Here is a 26,246-nt window from a genome sequence, read left to right as displayed (position 1 = left end):
CGTCACACCTCTCCGCTCGGCCCTCCTAGGCCGCATTTGGAAAGCACAGCGTCCGGGTGGACGTCAAGAAAGCGCTAGGGTGGCCGAGGCAGCGCGGGCCAGATGCCTTTACGAGTCCATATCGCCGTTTGCTACTTCGAAAGTTTGCGTTCCCAACGGCCGCAGGCGAAGGAATGTGTCACCAAATGGACCACGAAACGGTAATAGTGAGGGATCATCGTCCGTACCTTCATGCTTTGGAAAGGGGCCGGAAGGGAGACGCGGACGCGGGGGCGCCACTTTTCGTGGCGTGCTGGGATATGTAAAGATGGCAGCCGCCGTGCATGACTTTTCGAGATGTCTGAGACTTTAGACCACCTTGAGGCTTCTGTAACTGTGCTTTTTCCTTTCGACCTCTTGCTTTTTCTTCTACTGCACGACGACGAGCTCGAAAGTGATTTTGTCCAGCGATTTCAAGATGCCGATCAAGCAGCATGGCCGTCAGTACGACTTGGTCGTCTTTGGCGCCACGGGTACGTGCAAGTTGATGAACTGTTTGTGAAGTGATGATGCAACATGTACTTCTGACAAGAAGCCAAGCGCTGACAATAGCCCGTAGGATACACTGGAAATTTTGTCACGGAGCACATTACAACACACCTGCCATCCAATATGAAATGGGCGGTGGCAGGCCGATCAGAGTCCAAACTTCGAGGCCTCGTTGCAGAGTTGAAGAAGTTGAATTCCGATAGAGTGCAGCCAGGTGAGCCGAAGGATTTTGAGTTCTTATCACATCAGACGGGTGTCTGATTTTCCCCGGGAGTTCTCCAGCCAAGCGGCTTGGACGTTTCTTTCCCTTGGGTGTTCATCAGAATGAATACCAGTGCACGCCAAAAGAAAATGGGAACGGGCGATTACACGGCGTAGCGAGGGAGGGAGAAGAGTGATGACGGGTGTTCTGAGGGGTTGGATCCTTCATGCGGCTTCATGCAGGCTTGGCGAACCGCTATTCGTGCACACCATATGCAGCTTCGTATAACTGACTATTACCAGAGATCGAAATCTGCAGCCTCAACGACGAGGATCTCGAGCGCCTCGTAAAGAAAACTTACATTCTCATCACCACCGTCGGTCCCTATGCACAGTATGGCGAGCTTGCCTTTAGGGCATGCGCCGAGAATGGCACGCACTACATGGATGTGACCGGCGAGACACCTTGGACCGGCACGATGATCAACAAATACGAAGGTGCAGCCCAGGAGACGGGCGCGATGATGTTTCCCCAGATTGGTATCGAATCCGCCCCGCCAGACCTCGTCACCTGGTCGCTCACGAAGGAGGTCCGCGAGAAGCTCTCGGCCAAGACGGCAGCAGTGACGGTCTCTATCCATCAGCTAGAGTATGTCCAGTCCCCATCATCGCGCGCTGAAACATTGACAAACGTCGCTCTAACGCCGTATCTTTCGATAGTTCGGCTCCGTCTGGCGGTACCCTGGCAACGGTACTTGGCCTGTTTGAGTCATTCTCTATATCGGAGGTGAAAGCGCAGCACAAGCCATATGCTCTCTCGCCAGTGCCCAATCGCAACAAGGTTCAGTCGCAGAAGTCCCTGCTGACCAAGTTGGTGGGATTGTGTAACGTCCCAAACCTGGGACTGATGACTACATCGATTGCCGGGATGACGGACACGCCCATCGTCCAAAGATCGTGGGGCCTCATGGCGTCGCTGCCCTCGCGAGAGAAGCAGTTTTACGGGCCCAACTTTTCGTTCCACGAGTACATGAGAGCGAAAGGCTACCTTCGCGGCATCGCCATTCACTGGGCGCTCGGGTTCTTTGGTCTGCTCCTCGCGACGATGCCGCCGTTCAGGGCGTTGGCCAAGCGGTTTGTCTACGAGCCAGGCCAAGGACCTGATAAGGAGCTGGCAAAGAAGGACGAGATTGAGTACCGTGGAATTGCTGTGCCCGACAAGGCGTCCAAGACTGGAAATCCGCAGGCATACTGCCGTGCCAAGTACACTGGCAGCATGTATTATTGTGAGTTGTCCGCCAGAAGGTGTCTTGAGACGAGTTGCTGACTTGGATAGTGACGGGCATGTTGTTGGCACAGGCTGCGTCGACGCTGCTGGAGGATGACGTTGACTTGCCTGGAGGTGTTTTTACGGCCGCGTGCCTGGGACAGCCGTACATTGATCGTTTGCATGATGTTGGCTTCAAGTTTGAGACTAAGATCTTGGATCAGTAGTGTAAGATCGTTGTTCCTGTATGCGACGGATGAACAGACGGATTGTGTTCAAGTATGTATCTTGATGTAGTCAATTGTAATCATGCGCAAGGTTCAACTTTGTTTCCGCTGTGAATCATGATGATGTGAAGGAAACGATTCTGCTGACTCGGCTCTCGGTTGGTTGTCCGGAAGTCGCATGCAATTGAAACTCTGATCGAGAGAGGAGTTGCACGGTGGACGACGGAAGAGTGTGTTATTCCGGCGGCTCTTATAAAGAGTATTAGCAAATGGAGCGATCGTCGCTGTCATCCGCGTTCCTGGATCCTCTGATACTGATAGCGCATGTATAGAAAACACTTTTATGCACCTAACTTGCTCTAAGTAGCGATAGCTGCAACCCAAGGTTGTCGTTTGCCAGGGGCATGATGACAGCTCAGGGGTTGTTGTAGCTTATCCACACAGCTGCAGCAGCTAGCTAGCTGTTGGAAGGGCTCAGATATGACTCGAGGTAAGCGCACTACTGTATCCAGTTGCACCTTCAACGACGAAGGCCACAATGACATGCGTCTTGAAAAGGTCGAGTCGTGATGATTAGAAACGCAGCAGGTTCCCACTGTGGGTGAGTGCCTCCGACACAACCGAACCTAAGCTGCCCAGCGGCGGCAGTGGTCGGGTAATTGGCGCACCGAATGCAGCTTTCCCCGCAAAATACAGCAGCCCACAGCTAAGAGACAAGGCCTCCGGAGCACACCCAATTCGTGAAAACTGAGGACGTCATCAGACATGGTGACTGCAAATCCAGCACCCGTCCGGACCCAGCAGCTTTGTCGCTTCCACACGCAGCAATGACCTCCCTCCCCCAGACACCATCGAACGACCCAATCGCCAAAAAATAAACCCCCTTTGCGACATGCGATAACACGATCGGCTTCCGACCACTTTCATCATCCAGGTCTCACGACTCTTTTTTCTTTCTTTCATTTAGTGATACCCCTTGAGCGACGAGGCGAAAGAAAAAAAAGCCGGAGGGAAGAAAAACAAGAAAGCTTGCAGAGATGGATCAGACGACAACAACATCACCAGCCGGCTCGGCCTCGGCTACCGAGAACACGCCACTCCTCCCGACGACAGAGAACCGCCCCAAGTCGGCGCGAACAGTCACATTCAATCCGAACCCCGTCTCGAAGACGATAGAGCCGGAGCCAGATGTCCCGCGGCCGCGGACGAGCCACAACGCCCTCGCCACGAGCCCCGGCCAGAGCTCCGCCATCTCCGCCATCAACAGCAAGCTGCGCCGGAGGAACAGCCACGGCGCTGTCCCCAGCCTGCCGGCCCAGCTGGTGCCCAAGATCGGCCCGCAGCGAAGCACCAAGAACGCGCAGAAGCTGAAGCTGCTGCCCGCGCCGGAGCTGGGCGAGGAGAGCCCAGATGAGGAGAGCGGCAGGGACGTGTACTCGCAGTACACGCGCATCAAGGACCCGACGGCGCGAAGGGACGCCGCGCGTCTCGGCAAGGCGGACCGCGACAGGTTGCCCAGGGTGACGGCTTACTGCACGGCGAACAAGTACCAGATGGAGGGCCTGATGCGGTTCCTCAAGGGGCGTGGCAAGACGAGGGGCGCCAGCCCGAAGCTGATTGACGAGTGCATCTACTCGGCCTACGACTACAGCAAGACGGTCGAGAATAGGCACGACCGCCGCGTGGGTGCGCAGCCGGACCCCGTCCAGGCGTATGAGAGGCGGCACTCGACGGGCGATGTCTCGGACAACGGCTTCCACCGAGACAACCTCATAGACCTGCACTCGGAAGGCCGACACGACTTGGGGTTTGCTGATGGGTACGACGGCGGCAACGAGACCGCCATCGTCGGGGAGACGAATCCCGACTTCGACACGCAGGTGCACACCCCCGAGGTGTTCCTCTTCGACTACGGCGTGGTTGTGATATGGGGCATGACGCTGGCCCAAGAGCAGCGGTTCCTCAAGGAGATTGCAAAGTTTGAGACGGAGAAGCTGGCGGCGGACGACGTCGAGACGGAGCACTTTAACTTTTACTACACGCGCGAGTACCAGGCTCGTATATACAACGACTTCATCACGCTGCGTGATAAGAGGAATTACATGACCAAGCTGGCCATCTCCCACGCGCTGGCGCAAAGTGTCAAGGTACGTGCCATCTGATCTAGCTCTAATGTCATGATGCTGACCCGATGCAGACATCCCTTTTCGAGGAGTTGATAGCTTCAACCGTCGACACCTGCAAAGACATCCCCACACAGATCGCGTTGACGGGCAAGATCGCCCTCAGCCGGACCCAGATCAACATGCAGATTGGCGAGCTCTTCATCCTCCGCATCAACATCCACCTCAACGGCTCCGTGCTCGACACGCCGGAGCTGTTTTGGGTCGAGCCGCAACTGGAGCCGGTGTACCAGGCTGTCCGTAGCTATTTGGAGATGGACCAGCGTGTCGGCCTCCTGACGGAACGACTCGATGTCATTGCTGACTTATTGGCTGTGCTAAAGGACCAGCTCAGTCATGGACATGGCGAGAAGCTAGAATGGATTGGTTAGTTCACCCTGAAAGCCCGTTATTTAATCATAGCTAACATATCGCGCAGTAATTGTACTCATCGCGGCTGAAATCGTCGTCGCGGCCATCAACATTGTGGTTGACTTGTATGCATCGGACTAGCAATATGGACTGTAGGCACTAGGAGTAGGGTTTCATTCATGGTTGGGATGGGAAAATCCAGTGACGAGACGTAATTCAGAGGACACACAGAACACCTGGAGTTCAGTTCAGTGCATAGAAACGGAGCTTCACGGCGTCAAAAGTGCAAAGAAGGTGCATACTTGAAGAAACTGAAAGCCGCCCGCCCCATATGTCTGGAGCTATTGATGTTTTCGCATAGTGTACAAATAAATGCGAGAGCCCTCTACGCCAAAACCTGAACGCCTGATAATTGAGCAACCCGGTTCATCAAGACGGCTCTATTCGTCCGCCTTGTCGTCCTTGTCGTCCGCGGCTGGCGTCTCCTCTGGCTGCTCCTCCGTGTCGTAGTTCGTCATTTCCACGTCCTCATCTTGTGAAGCTGCAGGGGCCTGATCTGGAGTCTTTTCGCGCTCCTCCTTCGGCTCGGCGCTCTTGCTCTTTGCGGCAAAGGCGTCCTTCTCCTTCTGGTACTTGGCCATCTCCTGGTCGGAACGGGTCTGGAACTCTTCCTTTTCAGCCTCGGGCAGGTCCTTCCAGGCCCGCGCGAGCTCCTCGTCGATGTTGAGGTCAGCATCGTCCTTCTTCTTCTCCTCAAAGGCGGGGCGACTGTCGCTGCAGAAGAGCTCGAACGCGTTGCCCGGGCGCTTGGGCGGCTTCGCGACGCCGTTCGTACGAGCGGAGGCCTGGGACTCGGCAGCGTGGGCGTGGGAGAAGGTCTCGGAGCTCGGGGAGACGGTGGCGGCGTTCTGGCTCTGGGGATTCGGCGAGTCGTTCTTGGCGGCGGCGTCGATCTCGGCCAGGACCGAGGGCTTACGGTGTCCGCGTTTCGTACGCAGAGGCTTCTCTTGCGGCTGAGATGGTGTCAGCAGTCTGCTTTGTCGTCGAGGTGGGCTTGGCGGAGGGCCTACTGTCGGAGGTGGGCTCGGGCTGCCGTCTGAATCCTCCACGTTTGTGCTGGTTCTTTTGGCGAGCTGCTCGAGCAGGAAGGCGCGCTCCAGACGCATCTTTTCGACCTGGCGCTTGATACGGGCGAGGCGCACGCGGGTCGCGTCGTTCTCCTCCTCAACCTCGTTCGTGCGCTGCTTTAGCTGGATGCATTTTCTTCGGTACGCCTCCTCGACGGAGGGTGGGAGGGAAGGCGGAATGGCTGAGAGGTCGACGGCGGGTGGATTAGCTCGAATAATCTTTTTCGGAGGCATTGTGATGTTGGGCGACGGACGCGCGGGAAGGGCTGGGATGGTGCGAATATCGTGGGGTTGTAGTTGGATGCAGAAAATCAATCCGGACAATGGCTGTTTCCTTTTCCTTTGCGGGCAAGGACGGGTCAAGGGAAGAGTTGCGACGGGATGGGATGGGGATGGGGTTCGCAGCGGATGTCGAGCGGAGCTTTTACGAGCTTGCTTGATTCAAGGGAGCGCGGATGTGGACGGGCAGGAGGACATTGAAGTGACCAACGTACCAGATTGCGGAGCCATTGTGGTTTTTTTTTATAACGGAAGGTACAATGGATGGTACACGGAAGCTTCCTTTACCTGCGTGCGCCAAAAAGCGGGAGAACCTAAGGGTAGATTGAGTTGAAGCTTGAATGGGACGCGAATCTGAAAGGACGGGGGAAGAGACGGGAGATTGAGCCAGCCGAGACTGCGACTACCTTAGTATGTAAGGCACCTCAGGTCGCTCGCTATTGAGCAGCGTGATCTGAGCGACGGGACGGGATTGTCGTCAGGACCAACCAGCCGATTGCGCCAATCCAGTGCCAGCTGGGCAGTGCGAGGCTGGCACCTGTTGTCTTACACCGAAGCAGGAACAGTGGAGGGGAGCAGGGGGGTGGGCCACCTGCCGGGGGTGATCAAATAACACCCGCTGCTTACCTTACCTTAGGTACCTTCAGGTGCCTGGGCTGGATAATATGGGGCTGCTCAACTGCACCTGAGGAGGTGAACTGAGGTCTGGGGAATGTCATAGAACCAAGACTGCCAGACGGTAGAATTGACGACAGATCAGTATCTACATCTACTGAAAAATGCTCCAAAAACACCAGATATTCTCTTAATATTGTAAATGCCCGTGTAACAATTTGACTGTAAAACTCTGCTTAAGACACAACCACGAGAAACTCTCTTGCGTGATAGAACACTGAAGAAACGCTCCGTCGCTGAAGACACCCCCGAGATTAGGCCACTCCAGTTGCCGGATCGGATCAATAGCACGCCTGCAGCATCGTGATTGGTCATCTCCCACTCCAGCCCACCAAGGCTGCAGCACACGCTCCCGCACTGCACCCAGACTTTTTTTTGAGTCTGGAGGAGCTCCCGCAACCACATCGTCAACATTCAGGGTACTCCCACACTGTTACGAGCGGCGAGACTGACACAACCCTGATACCCAAACCGTACCTGGTCGTCAGTCCATCATGTCTCTCAACATCCCCAACGCTCCCAACGCGGGCCTGTTCAAGCAGGGGTACAACAAGTGAGTCTCTCCTATCTGGAGTGAAGCTCCCCCGCCATCCCACCGTCACCGACTGACCACCCTCGCAACAGCTACGACTCCGAAGATGGAGCCGTCCTGCGGAACATCGACGCCTGCCGCGCCATCGCCTCGACCGTTCAGACCTCTCTGGGCCCCTACGGCCGCAACAAGATCGTCATCAACCACCTCCAGAAGATGATCCTCACCTCAGACGCCGCCACAATCCTCAGAGAACTCGATGTCGTTCACCCCGCCGCCAAGCTCCTGGTTATGGCCAGTCAGCAGCAGGAAGCCGAGATGGGCGATGCCACGAACCTGGTCATCGTTCTTGCCGGCGAGCTTCTGCGGAAGGCTGAGGACCTGCTGCGCATGGGCCTGAAGACGTCAGATATCGTCACCGGGTACGAGCGCGCCCAAAAGTTCGCCCTCGAGACCCTGGAGGAGCTGTCCGTCGACAAGGTTGAGGAGATCCGCTCTCAGGAGGAGTTGAGCAAGGCCATCCGCACCGTTATTGCCAGCAAGCAGAACGGCAGCGAGGACTTCCTGGCCAACCTCACCGCCGAGGCCGTCCTCGCCGTTCTCCCCAAGAACCCCGTCGGCTTCAACGTCGACAACATCAGAGTAGTCAAGATCATGGGTGGCAGCTTGGAGCAAAGTCGTGTCGTCAAGGGTATGGTCTTCCCCAAGGAACCGGATGGATCGATCAAGAAGGCCCAGAAGGCCAAGGTCGGTGTTTTCTCCTGCCCCATCGACACCAGCCAGACCGAGACCAAGGGCACCGTGCTTCTCCACAACGCCAAGGAGATGATGGACTTCACCAAGGGCGAGGAGTCTCAGCTCGAGGCCTCCATCAAGGAGCTCCACGACGTCGGCATCAGGGTGGTCGTTGCCGGCTCCACCGTCGGCGACCTGGCCATGCACTACCTCAACAGATACGGCATCCTCCTCATCAAGATTCTCAGCAAGTTTGAGCTGCGAAGAATCTGCAGAGTCGTCGGTGCCACCCCCCTTGCCCGTCTGGGCGCCCCCATGCCCGACGAGATGGGCTCAATCGACGTTGTCGAGACCCTTGAGATCGGCGGTGACCGTGTCACCGTCTTCAGACAAGAGAACGAGGTCACAAGAACAGCAACCATTGTCCTGAGAGGAGCCACCCAGAACCACCTCGACGACATCGAGCGTGCCGTCGACGACGGTGTCAACGTCGTCAAGGCCATCACCAGAGACCCCCGCCTGGTGCCTGGTGCGGGTGCCACCGAGATCCAGCTTGTCGAGAGACTGAACGCCCTCGGTGAGAAGACCCCTGGTCTGTCTCAGTACGCCATCAGGAAGTACGGCGAGGCTTTCGAGGTTGTCCCCAGAACGATTGCAGAGAGTGCCGGCCTGGACGCAACCGAGGTTCTCAGCAGACTGTACATGGCGCACCACAAGAAGGACGACTGGGCCACCGGTGTCGATATCGAGGTAAGACCGCCCGCTGAGACCGCGTGTGACCGCGATGCTGACTATCACAGAACGACGACGGCAGCGGCACCCTTGACGCCCGTGATGAGGGTATCCTCGATTTGCTGGTTTCCAAGTCGTGGGCCATCAAGCTGGCTACCGAGGCGGCTCGGACTGTTCTGTCTGTCGACCAGATTATTGTGGCTCGCCAGGCGGGTGGCCCTAAGCCTCCTGGCCCCAATCCCGTAAGTTTTCGTGACGACCTGCTTGCTGGACAACATACTGACCTGCCACTTAGAACTGGGATGAGGACTAAACGGGATAAAAAGGGGACTGGTAATGGAGTTCATGTCGGTTTTGATGACCATAGACTACGTCAAAATTCACGTCGAGATATCCCGAATAGATTCCTGAAGACAAGTGCTAGTGCCCTGTTGCGACTCGGTGATTTTCTCGGCCCTCTTATGTTTTGGCTTTGGTTCGTATCTTGGTTTATGTGAATTTGACGACGCTGCGGCGGGTGGAGTCGACATGCCGCATCACCATCGCGAACCACCATATCACCAGACGGGATGAAATTCACTAACCTCGACAGAACACGACGTATTCACCTGGAACACTCGCAGACTGGACAGCTATATAAACTGCCGTTCTCTGCTCCCTAATGCCAATCATCACGACAGCACAACACAACAGAACAACATCAATCACACTCCAGCACTTCACACCTACAATCACCTCACAACTCCAACTCACTCTGCCAAACATGATTTCCAACAACATTCCTACTTGCAGCAAGGGCCCCAACGGCGGCAGCTCTGGCAGCGGTGGCTGCACCGGAGGCGGCAACGGTGGTGGCAAGGGCGGCAGCGGATAAATGGAGCCCGGGCGCAGAAACGCAGAAGCATCGCAAGACATCATGACGATGCGACAGTGGTTGGACTAGATGGACTCTCGGAGGATATTTCTCTCGCTACGCAGATGAAGTAGAACACATCAATACAATCACGCAGTCTTGAGTTAAACTTGCTCTTCTTACCTGCACCAATCGTGACAAGCCAGCCATCCACACGAGCATTTTGTTTTGCGGCGCTTGCGCCCCCTTATACACTCGTCATCTTCAACGCGAGCACTTCCTTGGCTGAACCAGGCCAAGCCGCCGCCGGACATTGGCGTTTTGAAGTAGGCTGCGAGGCGAGGAATGGAGTGATGACGCTTTGCCCTCTTTTTCCTCAAATGTCAAACTGGCACCACGCAACCAACCACCGCGGACTAACACGGAATCCCACCACAACTTGCCAAGTCTCAGTTCCAATTCACCTTAACCCTCGCTGCCGCGGAGTCTCAAGTAGTACCTTAAATGCCAAGTTCGTCACCCGCATCGTGGCTCATTCACCTCTTCTACGGACTCTGCCAATGAAGTACGCACGGGGCGTTGTACCGATCATGCATAGCCAACCCAAGCCCGACGGAACGTTTCTGCAAGGTCTGTGTTGCGTGAAAGGCCGTCCGTCCCTTTTCTTGGGTGAGACCGGGCCAAGTCCGCTTTCCCCGGGGTAAATCGGCATGGAGAAAGTTGGTGGTCATGGTAGTGTAGACCGTGAGAGTTTAAAGAGCTGCGTCGTCCTCCTCCCCGCATCGTCAATGTCTCAAGTTCTCTTCTTTGGGTGCAGCTCGCATCACATCTCGCAACCACGCAGGGGAAATCTTCAGACAACGATCTCCCCGTATGTACCCCTCGGCCCGATCATCAGCTGTTTTCTGTTTCTCCCCTTCTTTTGTTTCTGTCCATTTTGTTTCTCCATCTGCATCTACACTGCAATGTAGTCTTTTTAGGTAATGTAAATTAGCGAAATAGATCATGCTTCTCCGTACGCTTGGGACTCTTTTGCCCCGGGCTGCTGGGGTGACGAAGAGTATGGATGAAGCGGCAGGAGGCGGCAGCAGCGGCGTCGGAAACGTCGAAACTTCTCAGCCATGTTCTTCTCATCGAGCATGCCATCTTAAATAGTTCAGATGCCGCTGCGGGAAAACAAGAGGAAGACAAGCCCCATGCATCTTCGTTGATCGGCTTCCTTATCATTCTGCATTCCGTTCGTTCTGGGCCCCCCTTTTGTAGTTCATTTACACCATGTGCGGAATCACGGCGACCATCGCCCTCGGGCAGGGTAGCAAGACCAACGGCCATGTGAAGAAGGTGGACAACAGCCCGCTGCGCAAGGAGCTGGAGGAGAGCCTGAAAGCCATTGCCCACCGCGGCCCGGACGCCTCCGGGGTCTGGATCAGCGACGACGGTTCCATTGGTGAGTCTGACAACATTGAGAGTAACCAAGTACTCGACTGACACCCGCAGGCCTGGGCCACTGCCGCCTGGCCATCAACGACCTCTCCCCGGACGGCGTGCAGCCGATCCACAGCGACGACGGCAAGATCCACGCCGTGGTCAACGGGGAGATCTACGACCACGACGCGCTGCGGGAGCGGTGCGTGGACCTCGGGTACCGCTTCAAGGGCCACTCGGACAGCGAGGTGCTGGTGGCGCTGTACAAGATCTACGGGACCTGCTTCTTCGAGCACCTGCGCGGCGAGTTCGCGTTCGTCGTGTACGACGAGACCACGGGCCGTGTCGTCGTCGCGCGGGACCGGTTCGGCATCAAGCCCATGTTCTGGACGATCCAGGACCAGGGCGCCGCGGGGAAGAGGCTGCTGCTGACCTCGGAGATGAAGGGGTTCAAGGCGCTGGGCTGGGAGCCCGAGTGGAACGTGTTTGGGGTGATTAGCGGCAACGCGATGCAGAACGACAAGACGTGCTTCAAGGACGTGTTCAAGCTGGAGCCGGGCACGTACATGGAGATTGATGGGGAGGGGGAGATGAAGACGCATCTGTACTGGAACCAGGAGTTCAGGGATAAGGTGAGCCGGGCTGCTGCACACTGGTTGTATGTGACAAGATGCTGACTTATAGCAGCGCGAGGTTGAGACTCGCAGCGTGGATGAGATGGTTCTGGGCGTGAGGGAGCACCTGGTTGACGCGGTCAAGCTCCGCCTCCGCGCCGATGTGCCCGTTGGCATTTACCTGTCAGGAGGTATGCACAATCCTTTCTCTCAATCTGGACACCGCTGACAGCCCTCAAGGAATCGACTCCTCCGTCGTCGCAGGCATCACGACGAAACTGGTCCACGAGGGAGGCGTCAAGCTCGGTAACCAGGACGCGACCAAGAGAATCACCTGCTTCACGATTCAGTTCCCAGAAGCGTCAGGTTTCAACGAAGCCGGTGAGTCCCCCCCACTCCCCCAAACATCACACCATCACCGCTGACACCAAACCCAGACATCGCCGACCGCACAGCTGAATGGCTCGGCGTCCGCATCCAGAAGAAGGACATGAACGAGGCCGAGCTCGCCGCCCACTTCACCGACTCGGTCTACCACAACGAGCACCACACCTTCGACCTCAACTCCGTCGGCAAGTTCTGCCTCTCCACCCTCCCCCACGCCGCCGGCATCCCCGTCGTCCTCACCGGCGAGGGCGCCGACGAGCACTTCGCCGGCTACCCCTTCGTCCTGCCCGCCTTCCTCATGGAGGGCGACCCCTCCTGGCCGGCCTCCCCGCTCAACGACGACGCCACCCGCGTCGCCATGTTCACCGAGATGCTCAAGGACATCAAGGACATGTTCGACAGCATCGGCATGTTTGAGGACGACGCCTCCATGGCCGCGCTGCGCCTCGAGCCCGAGTGGGACGCCTTCGCCCCCTGGGTCCGCGACGTCTACGTCGCCAACGTCTCGCACGACCCGCCCCTGTCGCCCGAGGTCATCGCCAACATGAAGGAGCGCTGGCACGCGCTGCACACCAGCCTGTACCTCTACACCAAGGGCCCGCTCGCCAACATGATCCTGACCTGCCTCGGCGACCGCACCGAGATGGCGCACAGCATCGAGGCCCGCCCGCCCTTCCTCGACCACCACCTCGTCGAGTACGTCAACGCCCTCCCGCCCAGCCTCAAGGTCCTGTGCGCGGAAGCGGCGACCGCCGCAGAAGGCCAAGACGGCACGGGGTCCAGCATGTGGTGGAAGTCGCACGGCACGGCGCGCCAGCGCCTGATTGAGAAGTGGATCCTCAAGGAGGCGGCCAAGCCCTTCATCACGCAGGAGCTGTACGAGCGACGCAAGCACCCTTTCTCGGCGCCTGTCAAGTGGCCTCGCGGCGGGCCCATCCACTCCAAGATGTGCGAGATCCTCACCGAGGAGAATGTCGACCGCCTCGGCTTCCTCGAGTGGGCGAACGTCGCGAGGTGGCTGGAGCAGGGCTTCGGCGACGACGCGAGCCCGAGGGCGTTCCGCAAGCTCATCTGCGCGGCGTCCTGGGTTGTGCTCTCGCAGCGGCTCGGGGTGAAGAGGGCCACTGTCGCCGAGTAAGCGGCAGTGAGGTTGATTAGTATTTTGGCTTTGGGGAATGGAAGGGAGTTCTTGGCGTCTGAAAGACTGGGAACATACGGTGGTCTCATGATGCTACCAGTTTGGGACGGCTAGATGATTCGTTGTAGGCATATTCATGATTGTGGCTTTTCTCTTCAAGTGTTCTTCGGACATCCTGCTGTGAAAGAAGTGAGACTAGAGCGCATGCGGCAGTTGATTGAGGACTTACCAAGCCATTGACAAGAAGTCAATGAACAAGATACATTATATCACGGAAGCACCAAAGTTTTGGCATGTCAACAGCAAGGTATATATTGCTCGTAGCTCCCGCACGTCGGCTCTGGCCGTTCCCAATCATGTACAACAAGAAGCGTACTTTTTCGCAGCCGAAATCCCCTCCTTATCCCCATCCAGTACATGACCATCCCCTCCCTCACTCCGGCATCAGTGACATGACAAACGCGAAATTACAAAAATGCAAGTCCTATCGTGTAGGACGACGATAAACAGGTGTCTCATCAGACGGGCGTGGACAACAGGGTGTAGAGAAGAGAACGAAAAAACAAGTGTGGTATCTTTCCGGGCAAGCATGCGCTGCGGAGCGGTAAAGACGTAGCAGAAGCAGCTATATCGGTGAAAAACAAACAAGTGTGCTGTAGATCAGGGGTATGATGGTGGAAAAGACAAGCCATGCCGGGTAACGACCGTAAGAATACGTCTGTCCCAAGGAACCGATGCGCCGCCGCTTGGTCGTCCAAACGTCTAAGTGTCCCCAAAAAGCCAGCCATATAAAACAAGCAAGTCGGGAAGGAGAGCAATCTAGGCCTCTTCCATGATGCCGCCCTCGCCGCCTCCTTCCTCTCGCCACTCGCGGCTCTTTGATGTGAGCTTCTTCACGCCGGCGACCCGCCCGGCCCACAGAGACTCGATGGGCGTCCGGAACGTGAAGGCGCGTTGGGAGCTGATGACGCCAATAGCCTGCAGCACAGCCTTGCGGCTGTCGCGGCCAAACACTGCAGGGTGGCTGATCCACTCGAGACTGCTCTCGAGCTCGGAGTCGAGGGCTGCAACAGTGTTGGCATCGATGCCAGCCCCGAGTCCGAGGCCGTCGTTTGAGCGGCTGCGGCCGATTGCTGCGGTAGCCGGGTACCCATTGGCAGCGGAAGAGTTGGCAGACTGCGTTGGCGATGGGGATTGCTTCCTGTCGGGGGTAAGGGAGGGCGAGCCCTCGTTTCCGGGATGCGGAGTAGATGGGAGGGACCTGTTTGGCGGGGCGCCCGGCGGAGGGATCGGAGGAAGACCACCCTTTCCAAGTCCCTTGAGGATAGAACGGGTTTCGTTCAGTAGGGTGTGCGCTCGGTCGTGCTGGCCGCGCGACACGAGGGTCAAGGCGCGAGTCAGCATGTCCGACGTAAGCAGCTCCATGCGGCGCTGGACGATATGCGGGTGAGGGGGAATGGGGGGCGAGTTTGCCCACGATTCCTTTCGCTTTGCTTGAGCAGGGAGCATGGTGATTGCGAGCAGAGAAGGGCGGGGGAGATGCGAGAGAGTGCCGTCTCTCAAGATGTCTCCCCAGGTGAGGTCCGCCTGGATAAGCGGTACCTCTTCGACGGAAGTGATGCGTTGGTCGTCACCGTCCGCGGCGCCGCCCAGAGCCTCCAATCCAGAGACGATATTGTCCCAGGGGTCTTGCGGGAGCTGCTCTTGCGAGGTGTTGTCCGGTACGATGACGAGTTGCACTAGGACATCACGCTTGTCGCCGAACCTAAGATCGCCCAGAGAGGCCTCAGCGTCGCGTCCAGTAGCCCGCTTGGTAATCTGCAAGGCACCAGAGATCTTGTGGAACTTGGCGGGCGATCCTTCCGGTAGCTTGAGCTTGAGCTTCACGTTCTGGTGAGAGAGGGTTTGCATCGAGCCAAGGCAGCCGGCAAGACACTCGCGGAGCATCATCCAGTCCTTGACGTAAGTGTATGACGCCTTGGTGCGAGTCGAAAGCTCAATCATCGTGTCGGGCTTGTGAGTCATGCCCAGGCCGAAAGAGTGGATGGTGATCTTTGCGGCCTCAGCACGCGACACGACAAAGTCGACGCTGTCTGCGTCGGAAGTCGATGCGTCGCTGATGAGCATGATGGTGGCGATCGGGTTGTTGTACTTGCGTTGCATCAGCAGGTCCATGGCGACGTTGGCGCCCTCGACCACGTCGGCGCGGTGGCTCTTCTGGCCGACCGGCTTGATGGAACCGAGGACGTTGCTCCAGCCAGGCCAGGCCTTGGTCGTCATGCCCACGATGGGCACGCCGCCGCCACCAGAGCCAAAAGTGACGAGACCCATTCTGTCCCGCTCGCCAAGGGTGTTAACCATGAACTTGAGCGCATCTCGGACCAGGTTGATCTTGACGCCCTGCATGGAGGACGAGATGGGCACGACGACAACCACGTCGATGGGCACGTGGACAGACGCGGGCATTGTCGGGCTTCTCTGGAAGTTAGTGTACTCTGTCGGCGCAGTGGTGACGGACTTGGCTCCGCCCCATGATGAAGCGACCGACGACACTCTCTGTTGTCGTGATCCGCGCTGCCATTCTTCCTCCTCCGTCTCCGAGAACTCGCCCCGGTCGTATTCCGGACTGCGGACAGGCGAGGTTTCAACGGCGTTCAAGTCAAGCAGAGCCTGGTGCCACAGCTTCAGCTGGTTGCGGTTCTCAAAGCGGAGATGGAACTGCGGCAGCTCGGCCACCGAGAGGTTTAGCGTGAGAACGTTCTCATCGACTATTGATTGATTAGCGCCAGATCCTTTGCCAAAATGAGGGGCACTCACTATTACCCGTTTCCGAGACCTCGTTGAGGTGCTTCTTGATGAGAATGGATCCTTTCAGTGTGCACTTGGTGGCCTTCTTGGGCATTCCGTTCTCGTCCCACTGCCCCGGCACGGGCACCTTCTTCTCCTTCACGCAGATCAACATCTCAGCGAACAGGAAGCATTCCAGCTCCTGCCAGGACGCCTTATCCTTGCCGACACGTAGGGTGCCATATAGGCGCAGTTTGCCGAATCTGGTAGTTGTCAGTACTCTAATTGGCCAGCGCGAGTCGCTCGATAATCTCACCTGCTGAAATCGAGCCCATGCCAGTTGTCGACCCGGTTTCTGAGATTCTCCGTCATTTCCTCGAGCACTTCGCGTGACTCGTAGGGGTAGAAACGCGGCGCGCTGCGGGCGGGTGACGGTGGCCTGGCGAACGCCTCGTCGATTCTCGCATTCACGGCGGGAGGCCCAGGAGGGGCAGATCCCAAGTCTTCGGGATCTGGTCGCCATTTGTTGTCGGGCACTTCGACGGTGATCAAGCAGGTCAATGTCTGCTGCGTTCGAGACCTGTTGATGGTGGGGAACTCGGATCGCACCGTGACTGTCGGAGCGGGTATCGGGTTTCTCGTGATGGCGCGCGGGCTGCCTGGTGTGGTCTCCATTGCCTGGACGTCATAGTCGTGTCTCCGCGGCGGGCCGCTCTGCGTCGTCTCAGGGTATCCTCCGGATGAGGCGACGCCGGTGGCCCCGGTGGCCTCACTGTCGCTACGCGCATGTCTCGAGGGGCCGTATCGTTCTGAGGTAGGTGGCTGACTGCTTTCTCTCTCACGCCCGGTACTCCTTGGCAGGCTTTCGCGAGTGTGCGTGCTGGGCATGTTGCGCTGATTCGACTCGATGCTGGTGGGGCGCTGCGGCGTCGGTGTCGGGTTTTCCCAGGGCTGGGCCGTCGGCGTAGGGGTGTGGTTTGATCTAGTGTCGGTAGATGAGACAGATCGAACGAGGTTGCTGATTTTCTCTGGCGAGTTGAAGATTAGCATTCATTGTCTCAGACAAAGGACAGGCCAAAGCGCTTACCGATATCCAAGACATTGCCGCCCCTGCTAGTGTCGAGATGCAGCGGCGCATCGCAGGAGGGGCAGTACTGCGACTCGAACTCGCGGATGAACTCATAAAAGCATGCCTCGTGCGACACGTGAGAGCAGGAGAACTGCAAGATGCGCTCTCCACGCAGGGTGTGCTCGAGCGGCTCCTCGCAGACGGCGCACTCGCTCCCTACGAAGGTGCGCTCCCTCCGATTGCGACCGGCGCCGGATGCCATGGTGCTGGAGGAGTAGCTGTCGCCTCTTCGATGTGCCTCCGAGTTGCTGGTTGCTGTCTCGGGTCTGTGAGCCTGCCCGCGAATGGTACCTGCGGCTATTGAGACGTCTGTGAGGAAGAGCTGTCAGCGAAAGTTTGCGCAGAGAGTTTGAAAGCACGGGGAGAGGAGCGCAGCGTTGACAGCACGTCAAATTCTGTCAATTGAGACGGCTGCGCAATGTTCTGCGCTCGGCACGGTCTGAAGTCGACATCGGGGAGGGGCCCACGTACTCTTTTCAGGGAAAGAAGGTTGTGCATCCGTCCAATCTGTCCAGGTGTTGTTCGATCTCGTAGTGGTGGCGGTTCCAGGACGATAAGGGTCCTTTACCGCCTTGGGGCTCACGATTCCGAAGTCAAGATGGTGGTTGCTGTGGCCGTCCTTGGTGCTGCCTGAGCTTCCAAAGCCGAATGCTTTCGATCCCTTGCGAGACCGAAACATTAGGAATTTGGCGCGTGGTAGAAGGGGTGTTCGGGGTCAGTCGTGCAGGCGAGGGTGGTGGGCAGGCAGGACAATTTAGAGGCTGAGATTGGAGTGTAAGTCGTAAGTTTGTCGGGTCGGCAGTGGGATTGAACCGGTTCGGGGTGCGCGAATCGTGGAATCGTGGAGCTGGGCGGGTTGGTTTGGTTTGGTGTGGAAGAGGGCTGGGCGGGAAGTATATTTTAAGAATGGAAGGTGATATCAGAGCAGCGGCCGGTATACTTCAGTGTAGCAGAGGGGAGGGGGGGTCGCGCCTCTGGATCTTGGGTGGGCTCCACCCGCGTGACTGGTAAGGCAGGTAGGTAGACAGACAGAAGTCAGGTATGCAATGCACACTGGACAATGCAGGTGCAGATGCTGGAGTACCGGCTTCTGGAGTACCTCTGGTGCGGTGTCTGTCTGCAAGGTTGAAGCGCAGAAAGAAGAAAAGAGGCCACTCTCTGCAAGGTAGGTGTACTCTGTAAAGGTGAGGTAGGCCAGGTCAGGTCGGCTCCAGGTGGGTGGCTGTGGCGGGTGTCACACAAGGACTGGGACGCCTGGCAGGGTGTTTCAAATGGTTGTATCAACAATGCTGGGCCGAATGGTATGCAGACTGAACTTGCATGATTGCAGGGTGGCCAAGATGGTGATTGACAGACGGACGGAGAAAACGGGAAAACCGCAGTCGAGAAGAACAGCCGAAAAGTCAATCCAGAGTTCGGCAGAATTGCTGTAATGGCTGCACGTCCAGATGCTGTTGCAGGTTCGCGCGTGTTGGCGTCGTCGCAAGTTATCCTCTTGTTGGATGGAGGGTTCCGTAGATGGCGTGTTGTTTCTCCTGAATCTTTTTTTTCTCTTCCACTTTCTATTCAGCTGTCTCTTCCTCTTGGATCCCTCTCTTTCTCTAGCGGTAGCGGTAGTGGTAGCGGCAGCGGCGGCGGCGTCGTGTGCGAATGATGCGTCGTGTTCGGTCGTAACACGTGTATTAGTCGAAATGAGTGGGCAGAAAGAGTCAGCCGGTGCTGGGCTAGGTGTTGCAGAAGCAGCAGCAGCGATGATTGTCTGAAGCGGCGGACAGGAGCAATTCCGAATTGGCGGCAATGACCCGTAGGATGGATGATGGGAAGACGGGCTTCCTCTTGCGGTTTCCGGGTTCCAAGTAATTCTCAGCAGGTCAGGTCGACAAAGAGGACGCAGAGTCGGGGTTTCTTCTGGGTTTGTCTCGTCGGGAGCGCCCGCCAGCACGGTAGGGAAAGGTACTATGTATGGCAGCCGGTCGCAGAAACGGGGAAGGGGCGAGGTATATACTTCTAGCAGCGAGAGAGCTTTGGTTTTTGGCAAGAACCAAGACTCTTTTGGCCGACTGACTTTGACTGGACTGGACTGGACGGGGGAGTGACGGGCGAAGGAAGGGGAGGGAAGGCAAGGCAAGGCCAGGTCCCAGGGGCGCCGGGGTGAGGTCGGGTGGGATGGACTGAGATGGGAGAGCCACCACAGAGCCCAGCGAGCGGCCTGTTGTGGGGAGGGGACGAGGGGCCACCTCAGTAAGGTACCTAGACAGTGGAGGACACTGCACGTTTTCCCTTTTCTTTGTTCGCTGCCTACCTACCTGAACCTGGTCTGCCTCTCTCTCCCAGGCACGGCCTGGTACCTGGCTGTACCTGGGATCCTGTGTCCCTATCACCGTACCTGTTCCTGTTCCTGTGCCTGGCTAGGTTGTTGGTGTCGGTCTTACTGACCCTCCTGCGCCGGCTCTTGCTGCAGACTCTCACAGCATCCTTCCCACCACTAGGTACGCAGTATCACGAGTACATGTCCATCTACACCAGGGCTAGCATGTAGGTACACTGCCTAGCGTGGGTGGTCTTGCAGATGGATGTGCCCTTGGGCCCTGCTCTGCTGCAGTGCCTGCGAGGGACGAGCCAAGGTACGAAGAACATTGGGGACGATGGCAAAAGGGCAGGGTTCCTTTTCCACTAAAATACAGGTAGCCCAGGTCCTTTTTAAGGCAGGTCAGGCCCATGGTCGACGCGAGAGACAGGGTGGCCGGGGTTCCTGGCCCGGCCCAGGCTGATTCGGCCGGGCCCCCTCCTCTTGCTCTTCTTGTTCTTCCTCCTGCTCAACTCTCAACTCTCTGTCTGTCTTGCCGGACATCTTCTCCTATTCATCCTTCAAGCATCTCGTCAGGCACTAAAGAAGGCGGAGGCACCCCCCTGGGATGGAGAGGATTGACGGCCGTATCTGAGTTGGTGGTGGTGCGTGCGTGCGTCCGGTGGCCCTTCTAGAACAGCGAAAACCCCAGGGTTCAGCACGTATGAGTGTGTGTTTGTGTGTCGAGAAACCGGGAATTCGGACGTGGACGACATTGTTTGCTCGACAGTCACGGCCAGAACCAGGTAGCAGCCAGTGGTGTGTGATTACTCCGTACTATGCAATGCCGGGCAATGCGATGGATGACCACACGAACAAACCAAACCAAACCAACCCAGCTCAGACCGTGTTCTGCCGGTATGAACGACGGCTGTGCTTGTCTTGCGCGGCGCAGCGAGAGCACTGAGCGCGCGCCGCTCGTTCAGATTGGATGAGATTGGTTTGGATTCTTCTGCACATGGCGCATGGCGCCGGGCAGGGACTCGCGGGCCATATCAAAGTTTCCTCGCGAGTGAGATGCGATGGGGGCGGTCCTCTTTAGCCGTGGGCCAAACTAACACAGCTCCTCTCCCATCTTGTCGTCGCCCTTCAAAGTTTCGCCCTCGTAACTACGGGGTAGAGAGGGCTGCTGGGCTGGGATGATGAGGTGTACCGTGAGTAAAAAGGTGGCTCCAGGGGAGATGATCGCTCCAGCGTAATCCTAATCCGCCACGAGGTCTCCGTCACGGAGAATAAAAAGGAGGTGTTGGCGTCCAAGACTTCTCCAGATGCCGGACGAGGGAGCTTTCGATGAGGGCTGCTGCTTCTGTTAGTACGGACACGCAGTACGAATAGACAAGCAACGCAACGTTGGTAATTACGATGCCGTGGTCTAGCACATGGTACTGTGAGATGCTGGATCGCATCATTGGACGGCAGCCCAAGGCGAGGCGGATCTTATTGTCTTAGCGATTCAATGGTCGGGCCGCTTCGCCCTTGTGCTAATGTCCCCCCCTCGCCTAACGGTAATGAAGGAAATATGTCAACGGGGGGCGGCGATGATACTCTCCGCAAGGTACTCCGTATCCGTCAGAATAAACCACATAAACCAATCCATCCGTCGGTGGTGCGCCGCAGTCGATTACGTGCCATGTCGGTGATAGTCATTCAAGAAGGAGGCAATAGGCAGGAAAACCGGGGCCGGTCCTGGCTGGTTTTGATTGGATTTTCATCTGCGTCACTTCGTCTCTGTACTATCATCATCTTCAGTTAGTGAAAATGGAAATGGCCTGTGTGTCTGTCTTTGCTGTGTGCACTTTACCTTTGCATGAGCTGCTTGATTGACAGCCACAGCCACAGAGTCAGACAGGGCTGATGAGCCAACTTTGGTAAGTGACCAACACCGACAGCCAACCTTGCTCGGGCATGGACTCTGGATGTTTTCCGCTTCTCGCCTCCTGTCGTACGGATGCCCTTTCTTTCGATTTCCCAGCAGCCATCTTGCTTCTTCTCGCCCTCGTTTCTTCTCACAGCGGCCGTCAGGTCGCTTTTTGGTCGTCGAACCGTGTCAACCCAGACTCAATGAGAGTTTGGCGAGGGGACCGTGCTCAAGAATGACACGCCGGCCGGGGGTCTCGCAGTACAACTCGCTGACCCCGGTCTGGCTGCACATGTTGCACTCAATCGAGGTACATTTTGCGTACATATTCTGCAGCCGGTCTGTCACAGTGAGCTCTGGGCTGGCACCTCGCTTTCTGGCTCTCATCAGCAAACCCTGCGCGGGGGCCCCGTCGTCCTATGTGCGGTGCATTGCATCTGGAATTGGATGCTCATCACGAACTCGCCGTACGAGAAAAGTCTGGAGAAGGCCTTCCGTCACCACCCCGGGCTTACTGTCTGTGGGTAAAAGTCAACAGCAGGCCTTTCCGAAGTGTAGCTGATTTGCCCCTCCTTCGCTCGGTGGCGTACCTGCAAAGCAAAGCAAGGCGTGATTCAATGCCTCTTTGAGCTGCTACTGTTCGTAAGTAGGTATGCCATGGCGTGTAAGTGGTGGTGGTGACTGGCTGCTGGGGGGCATTCCCCCGCCAGAGTTCATAATGTCGATAGTATTCATACCAACACACATGACGTGTAGCGTCTCAACGCCGAAAGGCAAGCAACCTACCTACCTTCTCGTCTACCGTGGCTCTTGCATCCAAAGTCAAGCAAACTGAGGTAAAGTACCGTATCCGTAGGTTGGTGCTTCGCTGCAGGCGAGAGTGAGAGCGTCCTCCGATGCTGCTCTGCTCCAGAGAGACATGAAGGTACTTGTCCGACCTGGTGGATGTCAGTTACCTGCGAATACAGTGCCAGTGCCATTGCCATTGCAGTGTTGCCCCCTTGGCGGAGCAGATACCTGCCTCAGCTGCGTGTTTGCTGCGTGTGATCATGTACCTGCGACTCAGGTAGCCTCCACCAGCCAGGGCTCTGGGCCACCGGATGGTAGGTTGGAAATTCGATGCTTGCTCTTCTCAGCCAGTCGCAACCAGGAGCCCCGAACCGGTGTCTTTCCACTTTCCACTGGCACTAAGAGTACGTACCGACTAGGTACTGCGTTAGTAAGGCGGTGGTAGAGTGGAGCGTTCCTTGACGAGCTGCCCCGCCGTTTACCCCCCGTCCACTACCTAAGGTACCTGGCCCCGGGCAAGTGCACCACGAACGCCTCCCCCCCTGAACCCGGCAAGTGCGTCTCTCTCCAGAGGAAGGAAACGGCCGCCTGGGAATTTCCCTCTTGCCATTTGGACCCCAGGCCACTAGCCTCTCGCATTCCATCCCACCACCCACCACCACCATCTCTTAAACTCCCATCCTGCTGTCGCCTTGATGAAGCTGTCGACAGAGCCAAAGCTGGGATGAGCCTCCCGCTTCATCAACGTCGGACACTCCAGAGGACCCTCCTCGTCGCCGGATACGCTCCCCTCTCCTGCGAGCTCGCATTTATCCAGGACCGTCTGTCGCACATGGCCAGGGATCCCGCCGTATTACGACGCTATTATTGTCCATGACCTGACCGATATGGGCCGCAGGTTTGCCTGTGCTTGCTTGCATTTCCACTTACATCTCTACGCCGCCTCCAAACACTCTTTCCCATGCCTCCAATCACTTGCCCTCCACGAGACCACGCGGATTTGTCTGCATTGACCAGCCTCGATCTTGGTACGCCAGCATCCAACATGCCGCCCGAACCAGCAGGCCCGCCAGATTCAGCTCAGGAACCGCTGCCGCATCGCATACGGACGGGCAATCACCACACCACCACGATCGCCATCATCCTCTGTGGGTTGCCCGTCTCCAGATCTTATTGGATCCCCCCATTCAATCTCTCGGTATCATCCCTGAATGAGCCACTACGTCTACCAAGCACGGCATACGCATCATCGTCGCACAAACAACCATGCCGTGACTCTGAAGGCGTTCGCGCAACGACCGTCTTACGCCTCTAGTGACAGAAGAGGTCGTCTTGCGCGTACTGGGTTCTCGCACGTAAGGAATGACCCATCTCGAAAAGGAGGGTATCAAAATTGGCAACCGACAAGTTTACCATGTTTGTCGTCCAGCCCGTACATATTATCTGGATCAATATCCAGGTTCCAACAAAAGTTGCAACGCATCCCTCTCTGGACGCCGCCTAACCTAGCCCCTACAGTTTCCACCCCAGCTCAGACAAACCCATGGGCAACCTGGAGAACCCTTTTTGTTGCTGCGAGATAACGAGCCGATTCATCTCGTTTCCCCTGCCATTGGAACGTTTTCGTCGCTGTGCAGGCCCTCCAAGTGGCACGATAGCCAGCCACATGGGCAAACCGCCAGGGTCAAAGGTTGCCTTTATGAGTTGCGGCACGTGGCAAGGAAGGGCTTGGTAACCGTAGCTAAAATTCCACTGAAGAATCGAAAAGCAATGGGTCAACGGGACCCCTAGACGTTCTTGGCCAAGCGCAAACCTTCGCTTGTCGGCTGAGCGGTTTGCCAACTTTCAGGGCCTTGTCCTCATTTTCCCTCCCTACCAACAACGCCCTGGAACGTTGGAAACGGTTTAGATGAGGCGTCCGTCTGTCCCACCTGTCCCTCGTTGGACGGAGCCACCCCGCCATTGACGGATTGCCTGGACACGATGGCTCCAAAACGGCATTAAGGATCACCGTCTTCCGGAAGGGCTCCATCTCTGACATCCGCGACAGGCGCGCTGCGCCGTCATTGAGAACCCCCGGAAGCGCCAGGTTTCGGCGTGTCGGGCGGGTCGATCTTCTCTCACCCGTCCGCCCGCTTCCCACGACACAGTGTCCGGCCCGTGTGCCTCGCGAAACTGCTCATCAACTTGGATACATCAGCAAGAGTCATCACACACTAGGAGTTCCAGCTGCAGACCCTGTCGACCGAATGAGATGCCGTGCTGGCTCTGTTACGTATGCGAAGGAGAAGAAGAAAACGCGGCCGGCTAGGCGAAGTCACGCCCATAGATGGTTGATGATGGCAGTCCTCTCCAATCAAGTCCGTCAGTCGGGGATCTGGGTGCTTTCGGAGGCTAAACTAGCGTGGCTAGCAAGACATACCGAGGCGCCGGTGCTGCACGACTGGTGCTAGGCCTGCGGAAACGGTTTTGCTACTTTGTCTAGGGACTTCGTTCGTGGCTCTTGTCCAGGGGCAAACACGTCCAAGCAAGCGTATGACGCGCCAATATGCCATCATCGGGCGTCTCGTCTCTGTACTTTGAAGTGTGTATACGGTTCCAACGTGATGCCAGACAAGACCGTTTTGCCTTGGCCGGTCCGACGCACCAAAAAGGGGACGCTTAATTAGCTCGTGGGGACGGATATGTGCATCAAATTCCCCGTCGACGAGGGTCACCGCCTTGCCCGGATTCGAACATTTATGATCATCCAGCGAGTGGATCCCAACAGAGCCGACCCCCGAATCGCGCAAGAAGGTCTTGATTCGATTGAAAGGGCCAATGTTTCTGTCGCACGGGTGCCGGATGGTTTTGTCATGTCTCTCCTTCGCCATGACTCTGGCAAGAAGGACGAATGTTTGCTTCACGGGCGTTTCTTCAAGCCTCCTGAACCACGTAAAACCGGCGTCTGGCGCGGACCAAGGCGAGGCAATTCTTGGGGCCAGGGGACCCGTTCAATATGCTGAATATTGCCAGGGAGTCCCTCTTTGGAGTTACATCACTGGGGGTCCAGATGTCCCATCGTTCTCAGACCTTTTCACCTCCAGCCGATGTCCCAATTCTCTCTGGTGGCAGAGTTTTCCTTGCGGCAAAAGGAGGGCGATCCCTGTGGCTGCGGTTCGAAATCACCAGCGGGGGCCAAATCGGAAATTGATCAAAGACGAGGAGTTTTGCCCGCTGCCGGATCTCGAGCTAGGCACTTAGGGCGTGCGACGGAACCTCCTTGGGAATTCCGTCCTGCTGGCACGGCCTTGTTTGTTTTAACCAGACCTGCCAGACGGAGACTTTTTGTCTGGATGGCATTGACACTGACAGTTCCGTCAGGCGCAGCGCCGTCGCCGTGGGCCTTTTCGTTCTGGTGCCAATACAAACGAAATCTGATGACGGACAGCACCGGTAGCCCTGGCTTCGAAAGTGGCCAAAGCTCGAAATGATGTGCGCTCATCATATGCCAATCATCAGGCGGTGTCGAGCACTGCAACTGCAGCCCACGGGAGACCTCACACGTAACAATATCAAAATCCAACTATGGTTCGCCCCAAATCTTTCTTCCACGAGACGGACACCAAGCCCGATCTGGTATCTTCCACCGGCCAGGACTGAGGGCATGAGTGGCCGTGGTTCAGCTATTGGGGCTGTTGGATATGCTTTCTTTTCCTCCGTCACCGACTGACAGGCAGAGAGTGGGTGGTGGGCTCATCTATTTCCCTGTTGTGCCAGCTATCCGGACAAAACTCTCGGCGCCCCAAGACACTTACATGAGCGCATCGGAATCCTTCTGCTACGATGCGGGCCCATTCGTCCCGCATAGGCACCGCAGCCGAATGTGCCGCCAGGACAAAGTTACACCCGCTCGCAGCACCGTACCAGCAACCGTCCGGGCGTACATGATGGACGACGACCCCTCACGTCCAGCCAGTGATGTAAAGCAGCACAAAGATGCGCGTTGTGCATTCGATGAAGATCTCGCCAGGTCGTCAGAACAGGCCAGCTTCTCTGTTTTCTGTTTCTCCTGCGGCCCGGCCGGAGACAGGACAGGGTTG

The 26,246-nt window shown here is 57.0% G+C and overlaps 6 protein-coding genes across 6 annotated transcripts; 4 read left to right on the top strand and 2 right to left on the bottom strand.

Annotated features, from left to right (window-relative positions):
• Positions 1 to 457: 457 nt before the first annotated feature.
• COL26b_013843 (uncharacterized protein) lies at positions 458 to 2,223 on the top strand (the record flags this gene model as incomplete). The annotated part of the gene is made up of 5 exons (XM_053186431.1): positions 458 to 512; positions 599 to 742; positions 1,033 to 1,378; positions 1,450 to 2,015; positions 2,066 to 2,223. The coding sequence occupies 5 exons, from the start codon at positions 458 to 460 to the stop codon at positions 2,221 to 2,223; spliced, it is 1,269 nt and encodes a 422-aa protein (XP_053029626.1).
• A 1,037-nt stretch (positions 2,224 to 3,260) lies between these two features.
• On the top strand, positions 3,261 to 4,898 carry COL26b_013842 (uncharacterized protein; the record flags this gene model as incomplete). Its single annotated transcript, XM_053186430.1, has 3 exons — positions 3,261 to 4,370; positions 4,421 to 4,772; positions 4,825 to 4,898. 3 exons carry the CDS (start codon positions 3,261 to 3,263, stop codon positions 4,896 to 4,898), a joined length of 1,536 nt encoding a protein of 511 aa, XP_053029625.1.
• Positions 4,899 to 5,197: 299 nt separating this feature from the next.
• COL26b_013841 (uncharacterized protein) lies at positions 5,198 to 6,118 on the bottom strand (the record flags this gene model as incomplete). The annotated part of the gene is made up of 2 exons (XM_053186429.1): positions 5,198 to 5,770; positions 5,828 to 6,118. 2 exons carry the CDS (start codon positions 6,116 to 6,118, stop codon positions 5,198 to 5,200), a joined length of 864 nt encoding a protein of 287 aa, XP_053029624.1.
• Positions 6,119 to 7,332: 1,214 nt separating this feature from the next.
• Positions 7,333 to 9,150, top strand: CCT8 (T-complex protein 1 subunit theta; the record flags this gene model as incomplete). Its single annotated transcript, XM_053186428.1, has 4 exons — positions 7,333 to 7,391; positions 7,463 to 8,855; positions 8,906 to 9,079; positions 9,133 to 9,150. 4 exons carry the CDS (start codon positions 7,333 to 7,335, stop codon positions 9,148 to 9,150), a joined length of 1,644 nt encoding a protein of 547 aa, XP_053029623.1.
• A 1,815-nt stretch (positions 9,151 to 10,965) lies between these two features.
• On the top strand, positions 10,966 to 13,254 carry COL26b_013839 (uncharacterized protein; the record flags this gene model as incomplete). The annotated part of the gene is made up of 5 exons (XM_053186427.1): positions 10,966 to 11,137; positions 11,188 to 11,747; positions 11,800 to 11,920; positions 11,970 to 12,110; positions 12,167 to 13,254. The coding sequence occupies 5 exons, from the start codon at positions 10,966 to 10,968 to the stop codon at positions 13,252 to 13,254; spliced, it is 2,082 nt and encodes a 693-aa protein (XP_053029622.1).
• An 819-nt stretch (positions 13,255 to 14,073) lies between these two features.
• Positions 14,074 to 17,372, bottom strand: COL26b_013838 (uncharacterized protein; the record flags this gene model as incomplete). The annotated part of the gene is made up of 4 exons (XM_053186426.1): positions 14,074 to 16,022; positions 16,072 to 16,304; positions 16,358 to 17,069; positions 17,129 to 17,372. 4 exons carry the CDS (start codon positions 17,370 to 17,372, stop codon positions 14,074 to 14,076), a joined length of 3,138 nt encoding a protein of 1,045 aa, XP_053029621.1.
• Between the last annotated feature and the right edge of the window lie 8,874 nt (positions 17,373 to 26,246).

This window comes from Colletotrichum chrysophilum (genome assembly GCF_026319265.1).
Source record: "Colletotrichum chrysophilum strain AFK26 chromosome Unknown scaffold_261, whole genome shotgun sequence".
In the NCBI taxonomy this organism is placed as follows: domain Eukaryota; kingdom Fungi; phylum Ascomycota; class Sordariomycetes; order Glomerellales; family Glomerellaceae; genus Colletotrichum; species Colletotrichum chrysophilum.
Note: the sequence above shows the minus strand (reverse complement) of the source record. Positions and strands in the feature narration are given on the sequence as shown.